Source organism: Phyllobates terribilis, unplaced genomic scaffold, assembly GCF_046119375.1.
Source record: "Phyllobates terribilis strain yellow unplaced genomic scaffold, ASM4611937v1 Scaffold_1__5_contigs__length_1240528914, whole genome shotgun sequence".
NCBI classification, from domain to species: domain Eukaryota; kingdom Metazoa; phylum Chordata; class Amphibia; order Anura; family Dendrobatidae; genus Phyllobates; species Phyllobates terribilis.
In genome coordinates, this window is record NW_027362761.1 from 668,317,201 (window position 1) to 668,337,512 (window position 20,312).

Below are 20,312 nucleotides of genomic sequence, written 5' to 3' on the forward strand. Positions count from 1 at the left end.
CTATTATGTCCATGTTGGAAAATCTCACAAATGATAATATCTGGAGCACAAGGAATATTTAGGCTGTGCGCCCACTATGCTTTTTTTTTTTTATGCGTTTCTGCAGCGGCAATTTCGCCGCAGAAATGTTTAAAAAACGCTTAGTAGAAGGTCTACAATGTTCCCCAATGATAATCTGTATGTGCTGTGCGGATTATCATTGCGTAAAAATCCGCAGCACTTCCAATTATTTTGCGTCATCGCGGCATTTTCACCGCCACTGACTTGCATTGAATCGCACAATATCCGCATGACTACATGTGCACATGTGGATATTAAGCGATTCAATGTGCGGATGGTACCCGGGTTTGGAGAAGGAGACTTTTAAAGTACCTGTAAAAGAAAAAAAAAAAAAAAAGAATTTAAAATAAAAAAATATATTATACTCGCTTTCCGATGGCCCCCAGTCTCCTTATCCGATGCGTCCAGTCTCCTTATCCGATGCGTCCGGTCTCCCCGGTGTCTCGGAAGATGAGTATAATGTGTGGGTTTTTTTTTTTTTTTTTTTTTTACCATTTTTATTCTTTCTTTTTTTTTTTTAACTAACTTGGTCACACTATATAAATCCATGCCGTTTGCATGGATTTATATTGTGTGACCAAGTTGTCAAGCACTTTCAAAGTGATGCTAAAATCGCTTGGAAATCGCTTGACAACCCGCATGCGGAAATCGTATCATCAAAATACTTAACAAACGCTTGTCCCTGGCTGAAAAAGCGCATGTTAAATCCGCATGCGTTTTTTTTGCCAGGGAGATGCAGAAAGGTTTAGGAAAAATCCAGAGCATTTCTGCATAGTGGGCATACAGCCTTACACTTTTTTAATTCTGACAAACATTTTGAAAAATCAAAACCTATGATAAAATGGGAAAAAGATTTGAACTTACATTTCACCCCAGAAATGTGAAAGAAAGCAATTGAAATAACATACAACTCTAATGTAAATGCTAATTTGCATGAAAACTACTTTAACATTTTGTCTTGCTGTTTTTTTACACCAGACAGACTAAATAAAGCTTTTGTGGACTACTGGTTCATGTTAGAGAAACAGCGGACAAGAAGCCAACTTATTTCATATCTTTTGGACATGCCCTGAAGTTGTGTTATTGTGGAAAGAGACCTTTAAATTGTTGAATAAAATCAACAATTCTACGGTTAAAATTTCACCACAATTAGCCCTTTTATCTCTTGACTCAAATACACTCCCGCAGAAGATAAAACCTATTTCCATTCATATATTTGCTACAACAAAGTTACTTATTGCATCTAAATGGAAGTCAGTAAATGTTCCTACCATCTCAGAAATTCTAGATAAAATGTTCATTCACTATTCTTTTGAACATTCCTATGCTTTAAGAAACAACTCTCTTAAGAAATACTATTCTATATGGTCTAACTGCAACTCATACTTTTCCCTGAATAAGAATACCTCTCCAAACAAATAACATCTTCTTTTAGCCATAAAGTATATAGATCATTTATTATTTTAATATAATTAAACTGAAATCCTGTGATGCCATAACAATGATTATACTGTAGATGATCTATTGTTTTTTTCACCTTCCTTTACCCATTTTCTTCATTTATCCTTCCCTTTCTCTCCCCCCTTTCTCTCCCCCCTTTCTCTCCCCCCTTTCTCTCCCCCCTTTCTCTCCCCCCTTTCTCTCCCTCCTTTCTCTCCCTCCTTTCTCTCCCTCCTTTCTCTCCCTCCTTTCTCTCCCTCCTTTCTCTCCCTCCTTTCTCTCCCTCCTTTCTCTCCCTCCTTTCTCTCCCTCCTTTCTCTCCCTCCTTTCTCTCCCTCCTTTCTCTCCCTCCTTTCTCTCCCTCCTTTCTCTCCCTCCTTTCTCTCCCTCCTTTCTCTCCCTCCTTTCTCTCCCTCCTTTCTCTCCCTCCTTTCTCTCCCTCCTTTCTCTCCCTCCTTTCTCTCCCTCCTTTCTCTCCCTCCTTTCTCTCCCTCCTTTCTCTCCCTCCTTTCTCTCCCTCCTTTCTCTCCCTCCTTTCTCTCCCTCCTTTCTCTCCCTCCTTTCTCTCCCTCCTTTCTCTCCCTCCTTTCTCTCCCTCCTTTCTCTCCCTCCTTTCTCTCCCTCCTTTCTCTCCCTCCTTTCTCTCCCTCCTTTCTCTCCCTCCTTTCTCTCCCTCCTTTCTCTCCCTCCTTTCTCTCCCTCCTTTCTCTCCCTCCTTTCTCTCCCTCCTTTCTCTCCCTCCTTTCTCTCCCTCCTTTCTCTCCCTCCTTTCTCTCCCTCCTTTCTCTCCCTCCTTTCTCTCCCTCCTTTCTCTCCCTCCTTTCTCTCCCTCCTTTCTCTCCCTCCTTTCTCTCCCTCCTTTCTCTCCCTCCTTTCTCTCCCTCCTTTCTCTCCCTCCTTTCTCTCCCTCCTTTCTCTCCCTCCTTTCTCTCCCTCCTTTCTCTCCCTCCTTTCTCTCCCTCCTTTCTCTCCCTCCTTTCTCTCCCTCCTTTCTCTCCCTCCTTTCTCTCCCTCCTTTCTCTCCCTCCTTTCTCTCCCTCCTTTCTCTCCCTCCTTTCTCTCCCTCCTTTCTCTCCCTCCTTTCTCTCCCTCCTTTCTCTCCCTCCTTTCTCTCCCTCCTTTCTCTCCCTCCTTTCTCTCCCTCCTTTCTCTCCCTCCTTTCTCTCCCTCCTTTCTCTCCCTCCTTTCTCTCCCTCCTTTCTCTCCCTCCTTTCTCTCCCTCCTTTCTCTCCCTCCTTTCTCTCCCTCCTTTCTCTCCCTCCTTTCTCTCCCTCCTTTCTCTCCCTCCTTTCTCTCCCTCCTTTCTCTCCCTCCTTTCTCTCCCTCCTTTCTCTCCCTCCTTTCTCTCCCTCCTTTCTCTCCCTCCTTTCTCTCCCTCCTTTCTCTCCCTCCTTTCTCTCCCTCCTTTCTCTCCCTCCTTTCTCTCCCTCCTTTCTCTCCCTCCTTTCTCTCCCTCCTTTCTCTCCCTCCTTTCTCTCCCTCCTTTCTCTCCCTCCTTTCTCTCCCTCCTTTCTCTCCCTCCTTTCTCTCCCTCCTTTCTCTCCCTCCTTTCTCTCCCTCCTTTCTCTCCCTCCTTTCTCTCCCTCCTTTCTCTCCCTCCTTTCTCTCCCTCCTTTCTCTCCCTCCTTTCTCTCCCTCCTTTCTCTCCCTCCTTTCTCTCCCTCCTTTCTCTCCCTCCTTTCTCTCCCTCCTTTCTCTCCCTCCTTTCTCTCCCTCCTTTCTCTCCCTCCTTTCTCTCCCTCCTTTCTCTCCCTCCTTTCTCTCCCTCCTTTCTCTCCCTCCTTTCTCTCCCTCCTTTCTCTCCCTCCTTTCTCTCCCTCCTTTCTCTCCCTCCTTTCTCTCCCTCCTTTCTCTCCCTCCTTTCTCTCCCTCCTTTCTCTCCCTCCTTTCTCTCCCTCCTTTCTCTCCCTCCTTTCTCTCCCTCCTTTCTCTCCCTCCTTTCTCTCCCTCCTTTCTCTCCCTCCTTTCTCTCCCTCCTTTCTCTCCCTCCTTTCTCTCCCTCCTTTCTCTCCCTCCTTTCTCTCCCTCCTTTCTCTCCCTCCTTTCTCTCCCTCCTTTCTCTCCCTCCTTTCTCTCCCTCCTTTCTCTCCCTCCTTTCTCTCCCTCCTTTCTCTCCCTCCTTTCTCTCCCTCCTTTCTCTCCCTCCTTTCTCTCCCTCCTTTCTCTCCCTCCTTTCTCTCCCTCCTTTCTCTCCCTCCTTTCTCTCCCTCCTTTCTCTCCCTCCTTTCTCTCCCTCCTTTCTCTCCCTCCTTTCTCTCCCTCCTTTCTCTCCCTCCTTTCTCTCCCTCCTTTCTCTCCCTCCTTTCTCTCCCTCCTTTCTCTCCCTCCTTTCTCTCCCTCCTTTCTCTCCCTCCTTTCTCTCCCTCCTTTCTCTCCCTCCTTTCTCTCCCTCCTTTCTCTCCCTCCTTTCTCTCCCTCCTTTCTCTCCCTCCTTTCTCTCCCTCCTTTCTCTCCCTCCTTTCTCTCCCTCCTTTCTCTCCCTCCTTTCTCTCCCTCCTTTCTCTCCCTCCTTTCTCTCCCTCCTTTCTCTCCCTCCTTTCTCTCCCTCCTTTCTCTCCCTCCTTTCTCTCCCAGGTTCTTCTTCCAAGTTTTGTTTTTAGGATGATAGAACTGTTGTAATACTACTATACTGTCTTTATCATATTTTATTTCCTTTTTCCCTTGTTTTGTTAAAAAGCCCTTAATAAAAAGTATATTATTGAAAATAAGTATTTGGTCAATTACAAACCTGAAAGATTTCTGTCTCTCACAGACCTGTAACTTCTTATGAGGGTCCTCTGTCCTCCACTCCCATTACCCTGTAGTACTGGCACCTGTTTGAACTTATTAGTATAAAGAAACCAGAAACTAAATTGGAGCCCTGCACCAGGCTGGGAAGACTGTATCTGTAATAGGCAAGCAGCTTGCTGTGAAGAAATAAACTGTGTGAGCAATAATTAGAAAATGGAAGACATACAAGACCACTGATCATATCCCTCGATCTGGGGCTCACAAGATCTTGCCCCGTGGGGTCAAAATGATCTCAAGAACAGTGAACAAATATCCCAGAACCACACGGGGGGTCCTAGTGAATGACCTGCAGAGAGCTGGGATCAACGTTACACAGGCTATCCTCAGTAACACACTACGCCTCCAGGGACTCAGATCCTGCAGTGCCAGACGTGTCCCCCTTCTTAAGCCATTACATGTCCGGGCCCATTTAAGTTTGCTAGAGAGCATTTGGATGATCCAGAAGAGTATTGGGAGAATGTCATATGGTCAGATGAAACCAAAGTAGAATTGTTTGGTTGGTGTTTGGAGGAGAAAGAATGCTGGGTTGCATCCGAAGAACACCATACCAACTGGAAGCATGGGGGTGGCAACATTATGCTTTGGGGTTGTTTCTTTGCCACGGGACCAGGACAACTGATCCGTGTACATAAAAGAATTAATGGGGCTATTTATTGTGAGATTTTGAGTGCAAACCTCCTTCCATCAGCAAAGGCATTGAAGATGAAACGTGGCTGAGTCTTTCAGTATGACAATGATCCCAAGCACACCGACAGGGCAACGAATTAGTGGCTTTGTAAAAAGCATTTCAAGGTCCTGGAATGGCCTAGCCAGTCTCATGATCTAAACCCTATAGAAAACCTTTGGAGGGAGTTGAAAGTCTGTGTTGCCCAGCGACAGCCCCAAAACATCACTGCTCTAGAGGAGATCTGCATGGAGGAATGGGCCAACATACCAGCAACAGTGTGTGCCAACCTTGTGAAGACTTACATAAAACGTTTGACCTCTGTCATTGCCAACAAAGGATATATAACAAAGTATTGAGATGAACTTTTGTAATTGACCAAATACTTATTTTCCACCAAAATTTTAAATAAAATTCTTTCCAAATCAGACAATGTGATTTTCAGGATTTGTTTTCACATTTTGTCTCTCATAGTTGAGGTCTATCTATGATGTCAATTACAGGCCTCTCTCATCTTTTTAAGTGGGAGAACTTGCACAATTGGGGGCTGACTAAATACTTTTTTCCCCACTGTATATGTTGTGGAATACCTATACTAACTCTAAACAAGCAAATCTCTCCCTGACGCAGCAGCAGCTCTCCCTACTCTGCCTGATTCCGGTGTAGACTGACGAGCATGGCGGCGCCCGATGGTCTATACACCTGATGATGCTGTGCGGCCATCCAATCACTGTGTAATGCCACAACCAACATGGCTACGGTATTAGTGTTTTGCAGGCAATCCCTGCATATTCATTGGCTCTCTAAAGAGCGCCAAACATGCAGAGGGGGGGACCTGAGCTCCCGCTGAGCAACCCAGAAATACTCAGAGCGCCGAGCATCTCGAGCAGTGAGATGCTCAGGCGATTGGCGAGCACGTACGCTCATCACTAGTTAAATTCCATAGCTACCTTTTTTTGGCTTTTGCCTGGCTTCACACTCAGACATCTGGTGATAAATTTGGCTTTTAACCTCAAAACACAAATAAAAAAAAATAAAAATTTAGGAAAAATTTGACTACCCATAACAAAAATATGCCAAACATTTGACCCAGCAAATGTTGAAAACTAACACACAAAGGGATAAAACAATGTCAAACAAAATTTTCATCCTTATAGCGGACAACCATTTGCTTCCGGTTTTCTAAGATTATCAGGAAAGTAGCATCACAATAACCAGACAGAAGTAACTTTTAAAATAAAAACAAAAAAACACAAGTTTTGGTTGCTACAGCAACTACCATCCTGTTACTGAGCAACACTCACTGCACCAAGGCCACTGGATTTGCATTGCAAATCCCTCAAAAAATCTGCAGCGTGTGAACTTGGCCTAAAGTAGCAATGTCCTCTTAAGTGCGCCCCCCGCCACACACACACACACACACACTCACACTCACACTCACACTCACACTCACACTCACACTCACTACAAACTCACACTCACACTCACTACAAACTCACACTCACACTCACTACAAACACACACTCACACTCACTACAAACAAATGTCTACCTCTGTCTCCTCTATATAATGGCTATGCTTATGACCTCCTTTATGGCCTTGCTTACTATAGTTAAACAGTACAGGGATAATAGCTATGTCACAATTTAGAGATATATGGACACATGGATGTCCCAGTACAGGGCTGGCGTGTGCACGGGGCTGTCCCAGTACAGGGTTAGTATACAGTGGTGTGAAAGAGCGTTTGCCCCCTTTCTATCGTCTTATTCTTTTTCATGTTTGTCACACTTAAATGTTTCAGATCACAAAACAAATTAAAATATTAGACAAAGGTAACACAAGTAAACACAAAATGCAGTTTTTCAATGAAGGTCTTTATTAAGGAAAAAAGAAATCCAAACCTACAGGGCCCCGTGTGAAAAAGTGATTGTTACCTAAACCTAATAACTGTTTGCAGTTGCTGCTGCTGCTAATGGTGACCCAATCAAGCATTTGCGACAACTGGCAATGAGTCTCTTACAACGCTCTGGAGGAATTTTGGCCCAGTAATTTTTGCTAAATTGTTGTAATTCAGCCACATTGGAGGGTTTCCGAGCATGAACCGCCTTTTTAAAGGTCATGCCACAGCCTCTCAAACAGATTAAGGTCAGGACTTTGACTAGGCGACTCCAAAGTCTTAATTTTGTTTATACTAAGCCATTCAGAGGTGAACTTGCTGGTGTGCTTTGGATCGTTGTCCTGCTGCATAACCCAAGTGCCCTTCAGCTTGAAGTCATGAACAGGTGGTCGGACATTCTCCATCAGGATTTTTTGGTAGACAGCAGAACTCATGGTTCTATTTACCACAGCAAGTCTTCCAGGTCCTGGTGTTAGAACTCTCCTGTTAGTTTTTTTTCTATTTTGGTCATGTGACCTGCTGCCTATTTATTCCAGCTCCGCCCTTCTGGCTTTGCTGGACTTCAGTGTTATTTGACTCTCTATCTAGCCAGGTGCTTTTGTACCTATCTCTCTAGTTTGTTTGTTCCTTTGGACCTGTAAGTACTTTTTGTCTGTTTTGTCTTTTTGCTCCGCTACAACATCTGCTAGGAGATGTCCAATTTTGTCCCAGTCCTTAGTTCTTTTAGGGACTCCCTCCCTTTATTCTATAGGTCTGCGTTCAGACTAGCTGAGGACGAAGGCGGGTCTGTTCACAAGGAACAGGTTGCCCGCTGCAACATAGGGAATCGGCTCAGTCTTATTGTAGGGACAGATTCCCTTTCTTTCCTTAGTTCTTGTAGCAGATCATAACACCTGGAGCAGCAAAACCGCTCCAGACCATCACCACCGTATTTTACTGTTGGTATGATGTTCCTTTTCTGAAATGCTGTGTTACTTCTCCACAAGATGTAGTGGAACCTACACCTTCCAAAAAAAAGTTTTAACTTTTGCCTCATCAGTCCACAGAGTATTCTCCCAAAAGTCTTAGCGATCAACAAGATGTTTTCTGGCAAAACTGAGATGAGCCTTTGTTCTTTTTGCTCAGCAGTGAATTTCGTCTTTGAACTGCCATGCATGCCATTTTTGCCCAGTCTCTTTCCTATGGTGGCGTCATGAGCACTGACCTTAACTGAGGCAAGTGATGACTGCAGTTCTTTGGATGTTTTTGCCGTTTGGCTCTCACTGTGCTTCGCTGGAGTCCCAAAGCTTTAGAAGTGTCTAACTTTTTCCAGACTGCTAGATCTCTATTGCTTTGTTTCTCATTTGTTCCTGATTTTTTTGGATCACAGAATGATGTCAAGCTTTTGGTCTACTTCACTTTATCAGACAGATCCTATTTAAGTGATTTATTGATTGAGAACAGGAGTGGTAGTAATCAGTCCAGTGTGTGTGCCTTGGAAAATTGAACTCCGCTTCCCAAAGATGTGATAAACCACAGTTAATGTATGTTTTATGGGAGTGGGGAGGTTGGGGGTGGTGTGCAATCACTTTTTAACACAGGGCCCTGTAGTTTTGGTTTTATTTTTCCCTTCATAATAAAGACCTTCATTTAAAAACTTCATTTTTTGTTAACTTTTGTTATCTTTGTTTAATATTTACATTTTTTTGTGTTCTGAAACATTTAAGTGTGATAAACATGCAAAATAATAAGTAATCAGGAAAGGGGCAAACGCTCGTTCACACCACTGTACATGATGTCACAGTATAGGGGTAGTATAGATAGTGATGTCACCGTTTAGGGGTAGACTACATAGTGATATCACAGTACAGAGTTAAGATACATAGTGATGTCACAGTACAGGTCTAGTATACATAGTGATGTCACAGTACAGGGGTAATATACACAGTGATGTCAAGAGGTGTGTTTTGTATTGTTACAGGCAGATATTTGTACATTAATACTCATCTGCTCCTGTGCTGTGAGGGAATATATTGCTGCTGCACTTCCTGTTCCCCGTCACGGCACAGCTGTTCTCCTGGCTTCTATACTTGCCTCTCCCATGCGCATTCATTGTTCTGTAGCTCCTCCTTGGGAGGCGGGGCCAATCATCTGTTCTCAGTGCATAAATTTAAATTTAGATATTCACCTCTTCTCCCTCATGTTATTAGGTCTCACCTGGGACTCGAACTCATATCACAGGATGCATGCCAATGTTCACAGGCTGTTGCTCTAACTACTTAGCTACAGCCCATAATAACAGAGATATGAGAATTTTGACATCTATATTGCTGACAATGAATCCAAAAGCAGAGTATATATCTCCATAGAAATACATTGTATGTAACAATGAATTTTTATGGTGCCTGTCTACTGAGGTAAAGAAAAATATTTGTTTTGTTCCTATAAATCTGTGAGTCCAGTAATTGAAGCGTTTTGGACGCAACTAACCTGCGCTGTTTCCAAAACGCTGCGTTGTACGTTAGAAGTACAGTCGATGGAATTTATACAAATCCCATGCCCACTGCGCTTCTATTTGACGCTGCGTAAACTCACCCGCGGTGGTGGTTTACTTGCCGCAGCACGTCAATTTCTGTTTCCACAATAGAATGCATTGGAGGCGGTAAATCCACATGGTTCACTGAACACATGCGGATTTACCTGCGTGACTTGAATGCACTGTTTTAGACACCGCAACAATACGCTGCATCCGAAGCACTGCTATTCCTCATCTTTGGAATGTAGCCTAAAAGTAGTAAAGTAGTCTCTCCTCGGCGTCCCGCGGTGTACTGGCAGGACCTGCGGTAACTTCATTTAGTCAGCTGAGGGTCTCGCGGCCATCACCTGACCGCTGACCATCAGCTGATTAAATGAAGTCACCGCAGATCCTGCCAGTACACTGCGGGACGCCGAGGAGAGAGGATCGCCGCCGCCTGGAGGAGACCGGAGAGGTGAGTATACTGTTTTTTTGGGGTTTTTTTAACTTTATTTCTTTTTTTCAACGCGTGGTAATCGGGATGAAGAGGAGTTGTAGTCTCTTCATCCTGGGTACCACACACACCGCGATTACGCCGCAAATTTGCTTCCATTGAATTTAATTTAAATGCAGCAAATCCATATATACCTGTGGGTTTGCGGTGTTTCAATGTTCCACAATGGCCGAGAATTTGTGGCGTAATCGCGGTAGAAATAGTCATGCTGCGTTTTGCAACGCAATGCGAATTTGGCTCGCTAATCAGCGCATCATGTGCACAGCACATCCGAATTCACATTGCTTTGCATGGCAGACTGTTTTACAAGCGTTTTCGCGGTCTTTAAAATGCCGCAAAAATGCTACAAGAAAGCTACGTCGGCACATAGACTTAGAGTAAACACAGGCACAGGATTCTTGTGTCTAAACAATGTGATGTATAAACTTGGACAGTTTAAATGAAACGCAGCCTTTTCCTGGCACACACATAACAAAAATAACAGCCCTTTTTAAATTAAAGCAAAGCAATAACGTTGTCTCACCCAGATGGCAATTCAGGTCCTTCTTTAGGCTCAGTCGGCTAACATTCACTGGCTACTCAGACACAGTGAAGCTAGTCCCAGTTCTGTCACAAAAAAACTGCTATTGTCCATAGCAACCAGAGAGTTTGTCTTCTCGCTCTCAAGCTCCAACACAACCTGCTCTGCTCAGCTTCCCCTAGCTGACTGCCCACGGTGAACACATGGCCTGGTTCTAGACCTAGCTAGACATGTGCACCTAATCAGTATCTCTGGAAGGCAAAGGAATTCTCCAGCGTGGATGAAATTAAATTTTTTATTGGATCCAAAGTTAAAAAACGTATAAATCCAGGAAGACCGGTAGCACTACCATGTGTTGACACCAGTAAGGAATTACATCAGTCAAATCGACGCGTTTCGACTCGAGAGTCTTATTCATGATCTGATCATGAATAAGACACTCTTGAGTCAAAACGTGTCGCTTTGACTGATGTAATTCCTTACTGGTGTCAACATATGGTAGTGCTACCTGATTTCTTGGATTTATATGTTTAACTTTGGATCAAATAAAGAATTTAATTTTATCTATGCTGGAGAATTCCTTTGCCTTCCTGTATATTCACCGACCCGAGCCAGGGCGGCTCCCTGCGAGGATCATTGGAGAGAGGATCTGAGGACTGCAAACTGGTGAGCTGACTCTCCTTTACTTTTCTAATCAGTATCTCTAGTGCTAGCATTTAACCCGGTCTTAGCTATGTCTTGGCCATTATACTGTATGGAGGGAGGTCTATGTAGGGCCCATTATTCTGTATGGAGGATTGTGTGGGACCCATTATTCTGTATGGAGGACTGTGTGGGGCCCATTATTCTGTATGGAGGACTGTGTGGGGCCCATTATTCTGTATGGGGAACTGTGTGGGGCCCATTATTCTGTATGGGGAACTGTGTGGGGCCCATTATTCTGTATGGGGAACTGTGTGGGGCCCATTATTCTGTATGGGGAACTGTGTGGGGCCCATTATTCTGTATGGGGAACTGTGTGGGGCCCATTATTCTGTATGGGGAACTGTGTGGGGCCCATTATTCTGTATGGGGAACTGTGTGGGGCCCATTATTCTGTATGGGGAACTGTGTGGGGCCCATTATTCTGTATGGGGCCCATTATTCTGTATGGGGCCCATTATTCTGTATGGGGCCCATTATTCTGTATGGGGCCCATTATTCTGTATGGGGCCCATTATTCTGTATGGGGCCCATTATTCTGTATGGGGCCCATTATTCTGTATGGGGCCCATTATTCTGTATGGGGCCCATTATTGTGTATGGGGCCCATTATTGTGTATGGGGCCCATTATTGTGTATGGGGCCCATTATTGTGTATGGGGCCCATTATTGTGTATGGGGCCCATTATTGTGTATGGAGGTCAGTGTGGGGATCACAGTTGAAACATCATACTGTGATGGGTCACCATACTTTGCTGGGGGAGTACAGTAGGGTCATCATAATGTGTGTGTGTGTGTGTGTGTAGAAGGTACTGTAGTTTAAGAGTTCACTGTGGGGATATTCTACTGTGTTTGGGGGGCACTTTTGTTGGCATCATACTTTATCTGTATTATTAATTCAAGGTTAGTACATATTTAAATTAGGCATTTGGGCCATGTGCTTTTTGCTGATTTTACATATTCTATTATTCCAGTATGCCCCATTTGTGATTATGTGCTAATTTTGTTCTAAGATTTATTAATTGAAGTGTGCTTTGTGGGACAACCCCTTTACTTTGTTTCCATATAAAAAGTTTCATCATTATATTTGATGAGGAAAAGCTTCCTCAATTCTAGACATTTTTTTTTTTTATATCAAGTTTGGCCCACTACTTTGTCCAAGCTTTTAATTTTGGCCCTCTATGTATTTGAGTTTGACATCCATGGTATAAGCAAAATAAACCCTACAAAGAACTAATTGTCATGCTAGGTATGGGAAGAACCCAGCGTACGATGACTGGAAAAGGGAGGAAGCCAAGCAACTAGGGAAAGGGGGAGTGGAGACCCCTAAGCAGATCTAACACCACCCTGACTCCCCTATTGTCCCTAAATAGGTTCCGCACCTATCGCTGATCAGGATACCTTACCCCTGGCTGACTCTAGAGCTAGGCCCTAGGTAGAGCGGGGTGACCACTAGTCAGCCCCACTGCAACTGAAGACAAACTAGGGAAACATACAAGTGGATACACTTAGCTTGGAGAAGACACCAGAGAGATCACGACTACAATCCACAAAGGAACTCCAAGGAGAATCTAGCCAACTGCTAGTATTCCAGACCTGAACAGAGGAATTAATTCTATCACCAGCAACTCTCTGGAGAAACTGAGTGAGATCCAGCAAGGGTGTGTTAATTATCAGCAGAAAGTGGAGATCACTTCATGGTCCTAGAGAGGGAGGGATGATGAAAGGATCAAGAAGGTGTCTGCAAGGCCAAGTGCTGCAACCTTCTGCAGCCTGATCCAGGATGACTGTTAAACCTGACACACCCGTGACACTAATATTGTTTTTCCATAAGCCTGTACTTGCCAAAACTTGTGGAAAAATCTGCATCTTAAATCTGGACCAAATAGAAAGATGATATAGGCCCCAAAGAGTCTTGACACTGGTAGAACATTTTACCATTAGTCCAATAACTTTTCCTCAGTGGACTGCAGCTTTTGTCCCGTCTGTCAAAGTGTATATCCAATCATTCATACACAAAAACGTAGTGATGGACTTTCCATCTCTGCAACATATGTAAAATACATGTGTCCTCTCTTCTGTACATGCTGTGATATTGCTCAACACTAGTTAGAAGCGGGACAGAAGTGTATGGCCTCATCAACTCCACTTATGAAGTACCAATACATCATAAGTACAGTTAAAGGGGTTGTCTGGTCCAAACTGAGAAGTCTGCAGTCACTCTGACAGCAGATTTATGAATCCACCCAGTGCACGCACCATGTGCTGTGGGGATTTACCGGTTTCATATCTGGGAACGGAGGGTATGTAAAAGGTACCCTTACCCCCGGCCAGTGGACGCAGCCTCGCTCTCCATAAACTTGTATGGAGCGAGGCTGTGCCCTCTAGTCAGCCACGCCCAGTAGACGGCTATGTCACCAGACAGGCATGGCATCTGATTAATTCAAGTGTATAAAGCGAGGCCACGCCCACTGGCTGGGGTCTGAAGCTGGCGAATTCCCACAGCGTACAGTGCTTGTGCTGTGGGGTTCGTAAGTCTGCATTAACAGAGGGTGACTACAGACTTATTGGTTTGGACCAGACAACCCCTTTAATGTCATCATATCCAATACACAACTATTTGTAGACTTTAACAGTTTTTACCGTTTTCTCTTTTGCTATTAATTTTGTTTTTGCCTTTCAGACAATATGTTCGAGATTATGTGGTTGGAACCATGGGTTTGAAAGCTACTGGTAGAATATGTGATGTTCCCAAAGTAAGAGGCCTAAGAGCTTGCAGGTAAAATGTTAATAGGAAGCTGAAGTAATGTTTAATTTTAAAGTGACTCTGTCACCAGGTTTTTGCTACCTCATCTGATTCCCAACTCTGTATCACTTGGTTTACTGGGTGCAGCTGTTGTGACACAGAGTTCTTAGCTGTAGAATGCTGCAGAGCTGAGAGAGCCTACTCCACCCACACCACAGCTCTCTGTGTTCATTGTCTATTGATAGTGAGCTGCTTATCACAGGAGGGAGCAGAGTCTGAGGACTTCGCACGAGGCACCTAATCCCAGCAATAATGTACTAGTAATAAAACCTTCATTGTAAGTGACACATCATTGAATTCAGTGTTTTAAACTGCAGCTGTCACAACATTTGACCCATCTAAACTATTAGTATGGGCATTTAGGTTATAGAATGCTGAGAAAAGTCCTACCTGTATGCCCCCGTATAAGATGGCTTTTTGCTGATAAATCACCTTTTATTACTTTATGTAAATTACCTCTTCCAGGCTATGGGGAGGACGCTGCCTGGAACATAATTCTGCTTCCAATGCCTATTTTAAATGTAAGGAGGCACTACTAGTGTTGTGTGTGATGGCAGCTCTGTGGTCTCCTGATCTCACTGCAGAGCTGTGTGTGATTATACCTGACACATCTGCAGGCTCCTCTCAGCTTCCATCTGAGAGGCAGAGTTGTAATATTGTTGCAATACAACAGAGCTCAAAGAGCTGTCAAAATGTTGCTTTCAAAAGGATAAAGTTCATTTCTACTGTTCTGTGTTATATGTCTCACACTGGTAACTCCCCCTTAATGTTATATGGAGGCTTATTCTCATGCAGATCAGTGTTCAGTCCATAGTCCTAAATAGCTCATTTACATATTAGAAAAACGTGGATTTCTCTGGAATAAGACATGGGACCGCAGATATCGAAGTGTCATTTTATTCAGCTTTTTATGTTCTGCATGTCAATATAGACTGCTTAGGAGGGTTGATCCTACTGCAGATTCCCTTTTAACCCTACCTTATGCTGTCCTCAGATTAAATAGCAAAAACCTTATGACCGATTCCTTTTACATGGGCACTGTACTTTAAGACAATCTGCTGAATAGCCAATCTGCAAATCACTTTTATTAAAAAATGACTCCAAACTGCCGGCTTCTAGATGGCTCTCTTATTTTGTATCCCATCTCAAGCAACATATATGCTGAGACTGATAACAAGAAGTTGGAGTCTTTGACGGACAGGAAAGCAGGCGCAGAGAGACAAACTGCATGCACAGAGGCAAGCTTTCACTTCAGGCTAGGGTCAGAATAGGCATGCTATTGAACAATTACCGCCACCGTACTCTCTGGAAAGTGAGTAAAGTCAGGCAGAGCATGAGAATTGTGACAACTCTTGGACATACCCTGGTCTCTTTAGACAAGCCAATAATCTGAAAGAGTGATTTTTTTTCGTCCTAGGCGACCTGTCTAAACAGGCCTACAAATTGCTAATCAGTCTGTTGCAATAATTTTTAAAAGGGAACCAGTCATTCATTTTTGCAGTCCAATCTGTTGACAGCTTGTAATGGTGAAGGAGAAGCTAAGTGGAATGATATATAGATTTGTAGGAAAAGATGCTGTATAATTTCTATTTTAGTCACTGAAATCCCAGTGCTTGTATGAATGAGTCCAGTGGGCGGTCCCACTAGTGATTGACAGTTAGCTCTGCATGCACAGAGAATAGTACAACCCACTGGACTTGTATTTATACAAATGCAAGGGATTTTAAATAATAAAATGCAAGTTTTACTGGATATTTTCCCTCATAAAAGTATATCCATTTGAACAGCTCCTCCTGCCCTATACAATTTTTAACATGACTGGCTCCCTTTAAATTGCTGCCGCTAACATACCATTGTATGATGTTGTATGAACATTGAGATGTGCACATAGTCATCGACCTTGGCAAGCAGGCCTTCAACTGGTATATAGTTGATCATCAGTTGTTTAATGATATGAATTGTGCTGTGTAAACTCAGCATTACTGGTATGTGATCGAAAAGCAGCTTTAAATTCTTGTGGAGGTCTGGCTTGTTAGTTTTGAACCCTTTAGCTACATAATTTTGCCATAAAGCACAAATGATACAATCCCATGTGTTTTCAATGCACAGTAAAATCATGTCTGCAATATTTAAGCAAAGGGACATGACATGTAAATATGAAGTGTGACTATTCATTTGCTGTTTGATTCAAATTTGTTTCTTATTGATGGAGTTTGAAGACCATTGTTTTTCAGGGGAAAACTGATAGATACAATACTTGATTGGGAGGATTCTCTACCGGTTAAAGATCTTAATCTTGCAGATGAAGCCTGCAGGTATCTAGTTTAAGTGCTAATTTTGTTTTAGTATTTGCTGTATAGAGCAACAAAGTCATATTACTTTTTCTTTGCTTCAAGAAAAGCAGATCTGGCCATCACTCTTGGAACTTCTCTACAAATTAAACCCAGTGGGAATCTTCCTCTATTGACTAAACGTAAGGGCGGGAAACTAGTGATCGTAAATCTACAGCCAACAAAACATGTGAGTTTCTGAAGATTAATTTTTTGTTTGTATAACCCCTCTCCAAAAACTGCAGTACATGTACAGTACAGCAGGCAAGAAACTCCCACAAAGTGTGATGATTCATGTATCACAGTGTTGACGCCGACTCAGGAATAGCCAGCTTCACATTCTACTTTGTTAGTGGTAAATTTAGGTCAATATATTTTGGTGAATATTTTGCAATTTTCAAACTTTGAATTTTTATGGGCCCTTAAGGCCGCTTCACACATCCGTCTTTTGTGTCCGTATGCAGTCCATTTTTTAAGGACTGCAAAAACGGACATGCACACCCATTGTATTCACTGCTGGTCGCACGTCAGGTTTTTCACACGGACCGTGTGTCTTTATGAAAAAGCCGCATACGTCCTTTTTTTCAGCAGTACATAGTTGTATGCCGCACACGTGCTAACTGATGACACACGGATGACAACCAGGTGTCGGCAATATCAGTACAGTTAGCGCTGATCCCATACACCGGTTGCTGAATCCAGCTCTCATCCAGCTCTCCATTGTCGCTTGGTCTCCCTGAGATCAGCGTGACCAGGTGATAATGATGAGAGTTGGAGTCAGCACTCTGTGTGTGTGTGTCGTGCTTATTAAATAAATTTAAAGAAAAAATGGTGTGGAGCCACCCTTCATTTTCCTAACCAGCTGAGAGAAAGCCAAGAGCTGGGGCCTAGTGTTAATATTCTGGGAAGGGGCAAAAAAATGACTTGGAAGGGGGGGTGTATTGCTAACCAGCAAAGTCTAAACAAGACAGCTGTGGGCTAATTTTAAGGGGAAGAGGCCATGGATGTTGGCCCCCTCCCAGACTAAGAACATCCGCCCCAGAAATGGCGACTCAATTGGATGCGCCAAATCTGGCCTTTAGCCTCAGCTCTTCCAACTTGCCATGGTGTGGTGGTAAGTGGAGTAATAATATTGGGGTTGATATCAGCTGTTTTATGTCTGCAGAGAAAAGCCCTTTAATTGAAATACACTTCCCCTCAATAACCCTCTCTTACCCATTTATTAACCAAAAAATACTAAAATATCAAAGTAATCCTCAGCTGTCTGACGATAATCTATAATGCTGATGTCCCACGAGGATCCGGATGGTTTGGTGACTTCATTAAGATTACCGCTGGTCACAGCCAGCGGTTCTCACAATTGGCATTTTTAGTGGTGCACTTGGCTTGCTATGATTTGCATTTCTTTATGAAAACTTACAAAACTTTATGGAAATTTAGAAAATTCTCAATTTATCAGTCGACCATGACGGCACCACGAGAGAGGGAATCCGCCCACCAAGGACAGGAAACCTACAGGCTTAAAAGGGGGCTGCCCTCCCTCTCGCTTCAGTTTTTGGTTTCCTGTCCTTGATGGAGGAAGCCGGTCGCAGGCGAAAGAACGTGGATGGCGACGGCTGTCGATCCTGCGCCCCTGTCTGGGGACGGCAGCTCCAGCGTTGGCCTATGCTCGTGCGCCCCTATATGGGAGAGGCACAGCATCCTGAGCACTGGGGGTTCCTTTTGCAGTGGGGCTGCGCCCCTGTCTGGGGTGGCATCCCCTTTTCTGCCTCAAGCCAGGTGCGCCTCCCGTGGGAGTGTAGGCCCTGGCTGAGCCCCAAATGTGCGGTGGGGTCTGCATCCCGAGTGGGGGTGACACCCCACCATCACCCTCCGTAAGTATGGGGAGGGGGGGGCGAGGGCCAAGGCGATTGTGTCCCCTCGCCCTGCCCTGGGTGAACGCAGCGCGGTGCATCGCTAAAGCGCGGCTTACCTGAGGGAGCCCTGACAGCATGCGTCCTCACGCGAAGCTCGTGCGGCACGTACTTTCGGGTTTCGGTAAGTCGCGGCCCGATGGCGTCACCGCGACTCGGCGATCATGTGACGGTGGCAAAAGAGCGTGAAATTCAAAATAAAAAAAATAAAAAAATGGAAAAAAGTGTGCTGATGCGCTGCTCGAGGGGAGGAGTCAATACCTATTTAAACTATCAGGTAACATAGCTCAGTGCTTCCCAAAGCTTCATTATTTCATTATGGAGTCTGAAGGTGTCCAGTTGCAGCAGGTGGAGCAGCCGCCATCTTCACCATTTCAGTGGCTGTCTGGGGAGCCCCAAAAAACGCATCGCGCACGTGGTTCTGGTAGCCGGTCCTCAGAAAAACAGAGCTCGGGGTCTAGGTCTGGTCACCATACCTCCGGTAGAACGGACGAATCTGCCGCCTCTAGGGAAGGTCCCCCGGCTGAGAAGGGTTCTTCCTCCAATCCGGTACCAGCTGTTTTTTCTTCCTGAGCCGCCTGGGTAAGTGATCTTCGAGTAAGTTCACTTAGTAATATGGTATCCCTTCTCCCCTTCTAAATTTTAACAGGGGAAGAAATGTACCGCCAAGGCAAGGCATATACAGTGTGCGCTATGCAAGTCTCTTCTTCCTGACGGATACCCTAAAAAGCTATGTCAGTTATGCATAAACCAGACACTGGCAGAAGAGGGTCCTGCTCTAACTTCTGGTTTAAAAACCTTAGTTAAAACAGAGATTCGAAAGGTCCTCTCCAAGAGAGTTAAAGGGAGAGTGGACTCGGACTGTGAGATCCCCTTAGTCTTGGATGACCCCCTATCCTCTCCCTATGAGTCGGATTCACATAATGCAGCCTTTTCCTCAGCTTCCTCCTCTGATAGTGGTGTGGGACAAAATTGCTTCCCCCTTGGTGAAGTGGACGGATTGATTAAAATGGTTCGGTCCACTATGGGCATCACAGAGGCCAGGCAGGAGAAGTCAGTCCAGGACGTTATGTTTGGGGGGGCTGGGTCAAAGGAAGAGAAGGAGTTTTCCGTTGAACGAAAAAGATTCAGGGCTTAATCCTTAGTGAATGGAAAAAAACGGAAAGGAAGGGCGCTCTACCTCCATTCTTCAAAAGGAAGTACCCCTTTGAGGAATCGGCCTCTTCCTCCTGAGAAAAAGCCCCCAAGATAGATGTGGCCATTTCCAAAGCCTCTAAGAGTTCCTCCCTTCTGTTTGATGATATGGGAGCTCTTAAAGACCCCCTGGATAGAAAGGCTGATTCTTTCCTTAGAGGGACCTGGGAGACTTCGGCGGGAGCCCTAAAACCCGCGGTGGCAGCTACTTGTACCGCCAGGTCCCTAATGATCTGGCTGGACCAGCTTGAAGCCCATCTTAAAAACAATACCCCCAGGAAGGAAATTTTGGCTGACATGTCTCTTCTTCAAGGGGCGGCAGCCTTTCTAGCGGACGCATCGGCAGATTCTGTCAGATTAGCAGCAAGGTCGGCCGCCATGTCTAACTCGGCCCGGAGAGCCTTGTGGCTAAAATGTTGGCCGGGGGACATTCATGCAAGGACAAGACTCTGCGCTATCCCTTGTGAAAGGGGACATCTTTTTGGGTCGGTTCTGGATGAGATACTGGATAGAGCAAGTGACACAAAAAGGGGCTTTCCTAACCTATCTGCCCCCACGTACAAACGTCCTTTTCAGAAAAGAAGGTTTCTACGTAATAAGCGCCAGAAGGGTCAGGATAAATGGGAAGAACGTAGACCGAAAGGTAAAGGGCTCCTGTTCGGATCCTCTTCTGCTAGCCAAGGCCCCCGAAAACCGAGCCAATGACTCGCGGCCCAGGTAGGGGGGAGGTTATTGGGCTTCTTATCTGCCTGGACAAATATTTCTTCTAATAATTGGATCCTTGGTCTGGTAGGTTCCGGCCTGAGACTCAACTTTCAGCGAGTCCCTCGTGGGAGGTTCGTCCTGACCCCAAACCGGTCCTCAACACGGGAGCAGATGGCCCTACAAGTGGAGGTCCTGAATCTGGTCCATAAGGCCGTCTTAGTGGAGGTCCCGATAGCAGAAAAGGAACTGGGATTCTACTCACCGTTATTTTTGGTCACTAAAC

At 44.6% G+C, this 20,312-nt stretch overlaps 1 protein-coding gene across 13 annotated transcripts in view; it reads left to right on the forward strand.

Moving 5' to 3' along the window:
• Positions 1-20,312, forward strand: part of SIRT6 (sirtuin 6) — a 271,908-nt gene that overhangs the window by 152,260 nt on the left and 99,336 nt on the right. For 7 of the 13 annotated variants that reach the window (XM_073685298.1, XM_073685318.1, XM_073685281.1 and 4 more), the window contains 3 exons: positions 13,765-13,860; positions 16,122-16,202; positions 16,284-16,407. In XM_073685298.1, coding sequence (XP_073541399.1) covers positions 13,765-13,860; positions 16,122-16,202; positions 16,284-16,407 — 301 coding nt within the window. Of the gene's footprint in view, positions 1-13,764; positions 13,861-16,106; positions 16,203-16,283; positions 16,408-20,312 lie in introns of all 13 variants that reach the window. The other 6 variants (XM_073685335.1, XM_073685354.1, XM_073685270.1 and 3 more) reach the window with 1 other exon arrangement.